Source organism: Lucilia sericata, unplaced genomic scaffold (assembly GCF_015586225.1).
Source record: "Lucilia sericata isolate MDLA Ls3-8-SP2 unplaced genomic scaffold, ASM1558622v1 Contig000544F_arrow, whole genome shotgun sequence".
Classification (NCBI taxonomy): domain Eukaryota; kingdom Metazoa; phylum Arthropoda; class Insecta; order Diptera; family Calliphoridae; genus Lucilia; species Lucilia sericata.
In genome coordinates this window covers 32,501-44,394 of record NW_023994554.1, presented here as the reverse complement: position 1 = coordinate 44,394, position 11,894 = coordinate 32,501, and the positions used below count along the sequence as shown (strand labels likewise).

General features: G+C 26.9%; 1 protein-coding gene across 1 annotated transcript in view; it reads right to left on the bottom strand.

Moving 5' to 3' along the window:
• Positions 1-71: 71 nt before the first annotated feature.
• LOC119605981 (mitogen-activated protein kinase kinase kinase 7-like) overlaps positions 72-11,894 on the bottom strand; it is a 27,007-nt gene continuing 15,184 nt past the window's right edge. Inside the window, exons 6-7 of the mRNA XM_037959339.1 lie at positions 638-981; positions 72-570 (exon numbers count right to left, since the gene is read on the bottom strand). Coding sequence (XP_037815267.1) covers positions 421-570; positions 638-981 — 494 coding nt within the window. The 3' untranslated portion in view covers positions 72-420. The remainder of the gene's footprint in view (positions 571-637; positions 982-11,894) is intronic.

Here is an 11,894-nt window from a genome sequence, read left to right as displayed (position 1 = left end):
AAAACTTAAGTTTCATAATAGAATTTTGTTAAATTCAAAATTAAATAAAAAACTTCCAACAAATATTGTTTAGATTTTTTAAATCTTTTACATTCTACGTTTATTTTATTGTAATATAAATTAAATAGCTTGACTTTTAACTTAATAATAGTTTCTTATAATTAAAAATTAAAAGAAAACAAACAGGAAATTAGAATAACGTCCTAAAATCATAAAAAAACGAATTTAAATTAATTAAAATTTCTTAAAACCTGAGATCACATTCAAACATTATTACACTATACAGAAATAATACAAAAATAATAATAAAATAAAACGTAAACTAAAATTTTGAACAAGAACTCATTCACTCTTGAAAATCTTAATACAAATTCTTAAACAAACTTATAAAAACAACTATGCTTAATTAATAATTCTATACTACGAATTTTGATTATTACTATTGATGACCACCCAACTGTCATCGGGTACTAACTCATTATTGTATTGGTTATTATAATCCATACGATTGGGTTCCTCAGTCATTTGTCGGGCACTCTTAAGATTATTATAGAGTTCCAGCAGCTCTTCCTGTAATTAAAAACAATTCAATTATAAATGTTTAATGTTACTTTTAAGTTTACTATAAAGAACTTACTTTATCTTTTAACTTCTGCAACAATTCCTCCTTTTCCCTTTTTTCTTCTGGGTCCATTTGTTGCAATATTTTCGTTCTTAATTCTTGTGAAAAATATAATTTCGTTTCTACTCTTAAATATTCTTTGGCTAAACGACTATGATCGGCATAGATTTCTTGTGATTCTTGATTATCTGGTATAGGTGGTTCGGGTTGTAGTTCTGGATCCAACATTTCATGCCACGACTGTCCATTATCTTCATCTTCATCGGGATCGGTGTCCCCTGTTTCATTGTTGCCAATATTGGGATTAAGAGTTTCTGTTGTGTTTATTATGGGCTTTATTTCTTTGCCATCACTTTTAGCTGAAATAAAAAGGGAAAATAACATTAATATTTCAATATTTTATTAATTGTATTAAAATAAATATGTGTTGTTCGCAGTAAGTCCAATGTTTTTAAATACTTTAGGATTAAATCAAGCGAACCCGGGGTATTTCGTTACCTTAAAAACTAGTTTTAGAAGATAGTACCTTAACGCCACCACAAAAACTCTCTATATTTCTGTTTTTGTGTTTTTAGATAATTTTTTGTGTAAAAAAGTACTTTTTTTTATGTTACTATGGAATTTCTTGTTCTTGTTTTTATGAACAACTAGAATACCCTGGGTGCTGCGCTACCCTAAACAAAATTAAATACATACACAATTTTTATTACTTTTATAGAAAATGAATGCTTTTATTTCTAAATATTGGGACAATAAGTCGAAAAAGTTTTCTTAATGTGCTAAAAAAAGTACCAAAGTTTTCTCCCTTTTACATCCAAAAAGGACTGAATTTTAAAAAACTACGAAACAGGTGTCTCATAATTTTCAAAGATACATACAGTGGTGGCTACGATTTTAGCACACTTGGTATATGTTGCCTATAACATAAAATATTTCCTATAGTTCTTAACTTTTTTAACAAATTATTTTTTATGCGTAACACATGTCCTTCGATGATCACGACACATTACATTTTGTTCCACTACTTTGTTGCATATACAGTGTATCACATAAGTATTCGAATTTGGTTGTACTTTGAAAAGAAACATAATTTAATAATATTTTTTGTTTGTGAAATGAATATTTAAATTTCTTATATTGTCTAGAGAGTCCTAAGGTATAATATCACACTCTTTAAAATTTGGAAGAATTACATTTACCTAAATTGATTTAACTTTTTTTAAAAAAAGTCCATAAAATTGCCTCACAAAAGTATTCGAATTTTTCTTGTATTTCATATATGACCATATTATACGAAACACAAAATTTATAATCGAGTGTTTTTTTGCTTAAAATTGTGTTAAGGGGTTACTATCGACCGAAATTATATATTTTTGGCCCATTTGTTCCACAATTTTGGAGCATTTGTACCATCTTTTCATGTAATATCATTAAAATGGCGATTTTTTACCATATTTGCAAATTTTTGTTTCCTTTTTTTCTGAAGTAAACCCAAACTTTAATATTGGGATTTAATACACCCCTTGAGGTATCTAAAAATAATAATTTTTGTTATAAGGATCTGTACTTAAAAGTTCCAAGATGTATTTTTGGTATCGTTCTTCTGTTTCTAATTGAATTGTATGGATCTTAAGTCCCTTTTCTTACCACTAGGGTCGTTATTTTCCGACAAAGTTGGCTAGTATACATTCATGTACATATTAGCACTAATATATTTTAAATTTTCAATACATTATATCGGTATACAACTCCAAAACATGCCTTAACAAAACGTCATCCTATACAGTAGATTTGAGTTTTTACTATTCGTAACTTTCACGCTTATGTTGCCCATTACAATAACAATGTAAGTCCAAAATTTTGGGTTTATTTTGATCATAGTAATCAATATTTAAACAGATATCGATATTTTTGAGTTAGACCATAATGATATAGTGGCATGTAGCCTGGAGGTCATTGGTATATAAAAATAATGATACTACCATTGAATGGTGTTTCTTCGAGGCATGCTTTGGAGTTGTACACTTCCACAATACATTGAAAACTTAAAATATATAAAAGCTGATATCTACAAGAATATATACAAGAAAACTTTCCCCGAAAATTTTTTACCCTAGTATTATGAAAATGGACTTAAGTTCCAATATATTGAATTAGCGACAGAATAATGATATCAATAATATATCTTGGATCGTTTAAATACAGATTTTTGTAACAAAAAATGCTATTTTTAGATACTCCAAGGGGTCTATTAAATCCCAATATCAAACTTTGGTCTTATCTCTGGAAAAAAAGAGAAAATACTACAAATATTGCCAAAAATCGCCATTTTAATGGTATTACATAAAAAGAGGGTACAAATCCCCAAAAATTGTGGACCAAATGGGCCAAAAATATATCATTTCGGTTGATAGTAACCCCCTAAAATAATTTAAAGCATAAAAACCAGTCGATTCTAAAATTTGTGTTTCGTATAATATGCTCAAATATGAACAACAGGAAAAATTCGTATACTTTTGTGAGGCAATTTTATGGACTTTTTTAAAAAAAGCTAAATTAATTTAAGTAAATGTAAATTTTTCAAGTTTTAAAAAGCGTGATATCAAACCTAAGGACTGTCTAGACAATATAACAAATTAATTTTTTTTTTTGCACACAAAATATATTATTAAATTTAGTTTCTTTTCATAGTTTACCTAAATTCGAATACTTATGAGAGACACTGTAGATTTTTTTCTTTCCAAAGTACATCTACCCCCAAAAAAATATGGACATAAATTTAGCACAAAATTAAAAAATCATTAAAAAATTAAAAATAAAACAAAACAACCGGCTATATTTATCTTATTGCACTTAAAATTTTATATTTTGTGGAATAGTTGCAGATTTTGATAATATCATTTCTCCTCCTGGACATAATCTTCACCAGAACCCTCTAGAAATTTCATGACATAAATATTAACTTTCAGCCCATAAATTGGCAAAATTCTTGGTGATTTCTGCTTTTATTTGTTGGTCCATATCATGTTATATGTTCTCTATTGAATTGGAATCGAGAAAATATACTGGGCACTGCAAACATGACAATCCCGCTCGCTTCCAAGCAGCTCATCTCAGCACTTTTAGCATATTTACGGTCGATGTCGACCAAAAAACGCCATCTTTGTCCTCCGATTTTTTTTAATAAATTATTTAAGATCCTATTTTGATAGTCATACGGATCCATTTCTGCATCCAACATCAATATAGGACCAACAGCACGCCAAGAAAATGCAATGAATACCATGAAATTTCCCCCTATTGTGATATATGATTTCTCTGGAACACTTTAGCTTTATCTGCATGATTGGAGGATACTAGTTGAAGATTAATAGGATCAAATTTGATGGAAAAATGTAATTATGCTGTACTCCAAACATGCAGCAACAACCAAAGTGTACATTTAAAACCATAAAACACAATGGGTGAAATATGACGAATTCGGAGGCGTTTTCCGGGCGTAGTGGAGGTTTTATACGCAAGGTGGATGCACAAATGGATCAGTATGACTATCAAAATAGACTGTTAAATATTTTAGTAAAAAAATTAGTGGACAAAAGTTCAGTTAAATGGCGTTTTTTGGTCGACAATGACCCAAAATATGTTAAAAGTACAGAGAGGAGCTTCTTGGAAGCGAGCGAGATTGACATGTTTGCAGCGACCAGAATAATTTCTAGATCCCAATCCAATAGGGAACATATTAAACGAAATGGTGCAACAAATAAAACACAAATTCCTAAGAATTTTGCCTATTTATGGGCTGAAAGTTAAAATTTATGTCATGAAATTTCTAGTGTGTACTGGTGAAGATTATGTCCAGGAGAAGAAATTATGTTATCAAAATGTGCAACTATTCTACAAAATATAAAATTTTAAGTGCAATTACATAAATTTATCCGGTTTCTTTGCTTTATTTTTAATTTTTTAATGATTTTTTTTATTTTGTGCTAAACTTATGTCCAGATTTTTTTGGGGGTAGATGTACTTTGGAAAGAAAAAAATCTATATGCAACAAAGTAGTGGAACAAAATGTAATGTGTCGTGATCCTCGAAGGACATGTGTTACGCATAAAAAAGAATTTGTTAAAAAAGTTAAGAACTATAGGAAATATTTGATTTTATATTTAACAGATACCAAATGTGCTAACCTCATGGCCGCCACTGTATATCCAAAATATTTACAAAAATGTTATTAAGTTTATTAGTTAAAAATTTAAAACATGCCAAAAAAAGGTACCAATATCACCTTTGTTACACATTTTCACCCCTTATAAGTACGAATTTCAAAAAAAAGTACCAAACACCCATCTGCTCATTTTAAGAGTAGATAAAGGAACATTTAAAATTTTTCTTGTATTGCTAATATTGTATAAGATAATTAAGAGAACCAGTTTTATCCGTTTTTTCCTTTTTTTACCCCTAAATGTACAAATGACCAAAAATCCCTCCTTAGAGGATCTACATAACCCAAAACACATCTTCTAAACAAAATTTCATGATTCTAGATTTGTGCTGTGCGATGATGAATCAGTCAGTCAGTAACGCAACTCATTTATATATGTATATAATAAGATTCTAAAACTACTATCAAAAGTTCCAAAAACCCCCTAACAATTCTCTTTTATCACCTGACGAACGAGAAATTAGAAAAAAAAATATTTTTAAATATTCTCACTTGGTCAAGATAGAAAATTCAAAAAGTACCATTAGATGGACTAAAGAGAATCGATTCTCACGTTATAAGAACATAAAAAAATACGAAAATGGAATAAATTCTTCCTTTCTGGAATTTCTAAATAGATAGACAGATAGATAGATAGATAGGTAGATAGATAGATAGATAGATAGATAGATAGATAGATAGATAGATAGATAGATAGATAGATAGATAGATAGATAGATGATAGATAGATAGATAGATAGATAGATAGATAGATAGATAGATAGATAGATAGATAGATAGATAGATAGATAGATAGATAGATAGATAGATAGATAGATAGATAGATAGATAGATAGATAGATAGATAGATAGATAGATAGATAGATAGATAGATAGATAGATAGATAGATAGATAGATAGATAGATAGATAGATAGATAGATAGATAGATAGATAGATAGATAGATAGATAGATAGATAGATAGATAGATAGATAGATAGATAGATAGATAGATGGATCAATTGGTAGTTGTTTATGTTTTAAGCTTAACTTACTACCAAGTTGATTACTTAGAGACAATAAAGTGTCAGTGTGTACACCGTTGCGTTCCATAAATGTATAGAATTATTAATTGAATTATTATTTTATAAAATTTTTTAATTATTAAAAAAATATTAAAACAATGATTAAAAAATAAATATATAGTATATTAGGATTTAATATTTAAACTTTACTTTATTTATAAAACAATTCTTACTGTAAATAATCCAACAATTGTGTAAATCCGTCTGTTTTGATTGCAATATTGTAGTAGAGTCACACATTTTTATAAAAGAACTATAAAACTTTTAATACAATTTTTTATTTTTTTTGTAAAATCGTTTTATAATTAAACAAGTTTAAAACTTTATGAAGTTTAACTTATATAGATTTTAAAATATTTTTTTTGCAGAAAAATTTAGTTTCATAATTAATTTAAAACCGTTTTTTTTTAATTTTTTCAATATGTTTTCAGTTTTTTTTTAAGGTTTTACGTTTTCCATTAAATAGATTTAGTTTTTTTTCTTAAATTTCCTTTTCTCAATATTATTAAATAATCTTCTGTAATTAATGATTTAACAAATTGTTTAATAATTTTATGTAATTTTTTTTTATTTTTATTGTTTTTTAATTAAACATTTTTCTTTTCACAATTAATATGTCATGTTTTTTTGTAAAAAAAAACATGATTTTCATTTTAGAACTTTTTAATAAAACAAAATTACGTGTTTATTTAAAATTTGCCTTTAATTTGTTTATAGTTAGAAATTAGAAAAGCAAAAAAAAAAAAAAAAACGCTTTAAGCACAAAAATCTATTAACCCGAACATCAATAAAATTGTACTAAATTGTTAAATCTTTATAAAACTGAAAAACAGCATCCCAAAAAATCCCAAATGCTAAAAAGCAGTGAGTAGGTGAGTATTTTAAAAAAAAAACATATGAACAAAAACAACAAACTAATAATGAGCAGGGTTGGAAAATAAAGTACTAATGGCATTTATTGACAACAATAATGACTAATTGAAAATTTGTTGATGAAATGTTATACCAATCTGATATATCAAATATGTTCCAACAATATATTGGAATTTCGACTATTTTTTATCAAAATTGATGTCAATTTGTATTGAAACTTTTATCCAAATGAAACTAAATATATTTATGTTTGATACATAATTCTCTAAACTTGAATAGTTGGCAATCATTTCAAAGTCTTGCTACTATTCCATGTCTGCTAATGAGATTTTATACAAATTAAAAGAGAGGAAGAGCGTGTGAGAGAAAACCCTCAAACGGGAACGTTTAAATGATGAGCCATAAATTTAGTGCTAGATCGGTGATCATAACCTACACCATTATGATTGTGTTTTATTTCTAACGTTTTTTTTACAAAATAAAATATTGTACTTTTTTTTTTGTTTAAAAACACAATATTTTTGGCATAGTTCCTAAAACTGGTAATTTTTTTTTGGTGATCTAAAATTTATGTTCTTTAATTTAGACAAAATATTCAATAAAATGATGTGTGTGTTTTAGCATGTGATTAGAAGAAAAAGGTAAATTAAAATGTTAAAACACACACACAATTTTTTATTTTAGGGATTTCTTGATAATTAATATGTTTTTAACGCAATAGGTTGGTAATCAATAAAATGTAAAGTAATCTACACAAGACAATGTCGTAAACACTGACTGGTTTTAGTTAAAATTGGGGTAGATGAATATATTTTCAATTATAAATACATTTCAAGCAATAATTACTTAAAATTATATTTTCAATTACAATTACATTTCAAGTAGTAGCAAATTAAGATTACATTTTTTTGTAATTGAAGTTTTTCCAATTACAAGTATATAAAATGTTTAATTTAGTAATATTCAATTACAATTACTTGTCAGGCTTGGAGTGTAATAATAGTAATAATTTTCAATTACAATTACTTGTAATTGAAGTTTTTATAATTACAATTATTTAAAATGTTTCATTGAGCAATAATCAATTACAATTATTTGTAATTTGAAATTTATATTTTCAAATACAATCACATTACATTTGAAGTAAATGTAATTAACGCTTTAACGATTACAATTACTTGTTATTGTGTTTAAAGTTGTTCGAATTACAATAATTTATAATGTGTAATTAAGCAATAATCAATTACAATTACTTTTCAGTCTTGGGGTGTAATAATTATATTTTCAATTACATTTGCTTGCTATTGTAATTAAACTTTTTCTAATTACAGTAATTTGTAATGTGTAATTGAGTAATAACCAATTACAAGTAATTACAAGTAATGGTAATGGAAGTATTGAAATTTATAGTGAATTGTATTTTATTGGTCAATTACACATTACAAGTAAAATTTCAATACTATTACAAATAATTGTAATGGTTTATTGAATGGCTATAGGCGATCATAGGATGCCTTTCCGCCCATTTCCGATTTAAATCAGGCATCGGCAGAGAATAACAAATGAGCTTTCAGACTTGTTCTGTTTGCTCGACTCTACATATGTATTGTATGTCAGAGAAAAAGATCATAGGTCAACTCTTTGCTTATATCTGGCTTAAATCTTTTACATGATCTCTTGTGACCATTACTGTAACTTAAACTGAAATATAAATTTTGTGCAAATTTTGTTTTGTTTTTTTTTTTGGGATTTTCTTCCAAAATTGTATAAATTCTCTGAAATTTTAGTTTTATACTAAAGTAAATAAAGAGAAACCTTGTAGTTTTTTTTTTGCTAAATGTTTATAGTAGACCATAAAAACAATAACAACAACAAATTTAAATGAATAATAATGTTGCAAATAATAAATAATTTTTATTGGCGGCGTCAGCATGACTATTGACGCGATTTGTTTATTTCTTGCCATTGAGTCGTGTGAACAAAATTAATTTTAAATTTTGAGGTTTATTTTGTTCTGCATTTGGTTTGACGGTAAAATGGCACTAAGTTTCAAATTTACATTTTTCAAAAGGACCATTCATATTTTTAATTTTTATATAAAAGTTAAAACCCAGAGGAATGTCCCCAAAAAAAAAAAAAAAAAATTAAGACAAAAAATTTTTAACAAACAACTCGTGACAAATTTTTCTATTCGATCTATTTGCCAAAAAATGTTGCATGTTTATTTTAAATATTTTTCAATAAAAATTGTAAAATGCTCTTTGTGTCTATTCGAATATAAAAGCAAAAAAGCCACAAAGAAAGAATTTTGTTTTTGTTGTTTTTATTAGAAAAATTTCCTAAAATGTTAAAAACACCAAAACAAATAAATAAACATTAACAAATCCAAGAAAAAAAAAGAGAGAAACGAAAATATAAATTTTGTATTTAAAAATAAAAATAAAAGTGAAAATGACTGTTGTTATGAATCATTCGTGAGAATTTTTCCTTCATCTTTCTTGGTGTGATTTTCTATTTAAAATAACGAATTCTTCGAATTTTTTTTCAATTGATGTTGACCGAAAGTTGAACTAAAATTTTAATCGTAAAGTTTATGATTGTATGATCAGGCAAATTTCGAATTTATTGTCATCATTTTATATGAATTTTTATTGAAATGGAGATAGAAAGGCATATGGAATGTTTTTCATTCAAATTTAATTTTATCAATTTACATAGGTTAAATATCGAGATCGCTAATTGTCATATTATTGATACGGGGACATTTTTAGGCAAAACAACCTAGAGAAGTAGTCATGGCAAAGAATCAAAGTCAAAAAAGTCACAACACGTTGTTTTCTATCTATCTATACGATCTATCTAGCTATCGATCTATCTACTATCGAGCTCAATCGAAGCGATAGATCTAGCGATCTAGCGAGCGATCGAGCTAGCATCGAGCTACAGAGCGACAGGAGCGAGCAGCTAGGAGAGCTAGAGCGAGAGCTACGCGACTACGAGCTAGCTATCTCATCTAGCGATCTAGCAGAAGCAGCGAGCGAGCTAGCTATCGAGCGAGCTACTATCGATCTATCTATCTATCACTATCTATCTATCTATCTATCTATCTATCTATCTATCTATCTATCTATCTATCCATTTATCTATCTATCTATCTATCTATCTATCTATCTATCTATCTATCTATCTATCTATCTATCTATCTATCTATCTATCTATCATCTATCTATCTATCTATCTATCTATCTATCTATCTATCTATCTATCCCTATCTATCTATCCCTATCTATCTATCTATCTATCTATCTATCTATCTATCTATCTATCTATCTATCTATCTATCTATCTATCTATCTATCTATCTATCTATCTATCTATCTATCTATCTATCTATCTATCTCTATCTATCTATCTATCTATCTATCTATCTATCTATCTATCTATCTATCTATCTATCTATCTATCTATCTATCTATCTATCTATCTATCTATCTATCTATCTATCTATCTATCTATCTATCTATCTATCTATCTATCTATATCTATCTATCTATCTATCTATCTATCTATCTATCTATCTATCTATCTATCTATCTATCTATCTATCTATCTATCTATCTATCTATCTATCTATCTATCTATCTATCTATCTATCTATCTATCTAAACCAGACATAAGTATTACGTAAAGGGCTCCACTGCTCTCTTGCTTTCAAACAAATGTTTCACTCTCTCAGGATCACTAGCTGAAAAAATATCAAATTAGCTCTCCGAATAATTTTATCTAAAATAAAAAAGCTGATAAGAGTTCTATTTGCCTATCAATGCCTTTGAAACGAAGATGAAAAATTCATCTTCTTTTCCTATAATACGTGCCTTTTTGCCTATTGCTGCGTGTTAATTCTTGTTAATTTTCTGCTCAGCATCCTGCTCAATTTCATTTCACACCTTAATACATTTTAGAAAAATATATTTATTTTTTTTTCAGCCTCATCTAACATCTGTCTAAGGTCTTTTTTCGTCTGCTCGCAATAAAATTATTTTTAAAAATTTTCAACAAAATTTTGTTTACAAATATTAAGAAAAAAAAGAAAACGATTTTTCGAAAAAATTAATTAATTTGCCAAAAGAAAATATGTTAAAAATTTAATGTAATAATTTTTCTTTCTATGGCCATAGCGAGGCTCTATTACTAATGAGTTGTACGCGAATGAGTCATTTAAATAAATAATGAGAGAAAATTAGGAAAAAAACAACTATTTTAAAATAAATAATAATAATAATAAAAATATGGTAATTATGCGAAAATTTATTACAAGCCTAATTTATGAGTTTCTGTTTGAAAATAAATTAAAAATATCTCATTTAGTTACACTTGTTGATTTTGATATGGCGATAAATTCCGGTGTATTAGTCACATTTTGTAATGATTAATGTAATATTAAGATTTAATTCTTGGGTATCGGCTGCATCGATATCTTAGCTTTAAGAATGGTTTTCAAAATTATTTTTAGGCCTTTAATATAATTTCCCTGGATAGATTAAAACTCACTGCTAAAATATATGAATGAATTTCAAAATTGTTATTTGAGCGTCATATGAATATATTGGAAAATGTTTCGTCTAAAAAGATGGTAGACAATTGATCCCGATACTTTAAAGAAGAGCGTGGACATGGGATAACAAAGTTATTGTTTTTGAAATGTTTTTATTTTATAAATCTATTCAATTTTTTTAAATAATGAAAACAAACAAATTTTATTTTTTGCGAAAAAAAACATTGCTTAAAAATAATGATTCATAAATTGTTTATGTGCCAGACGATTTAATTCATTTTAATTTTAATAAAAATATATTTAATGGAAATATATTGAAAAACAATTTGAGAAAATAAACTCTTCATCAAGTATTAAAGCAACAAAAATCCTTCGTTCCCATTGACACTACTTTCTGACATTTTTATAAAGTAAAACAAATGTTCTTTTGACAACCTGCTGACATTTGACATAATCTTTATTTATATTGAAAAATTCTTAAACTTTATAAATTTCCCATTGGGTTTATTTATTTGGCTCTTTGTTTAAACAACAAATTAAGATTCTTTTAATTCTTTA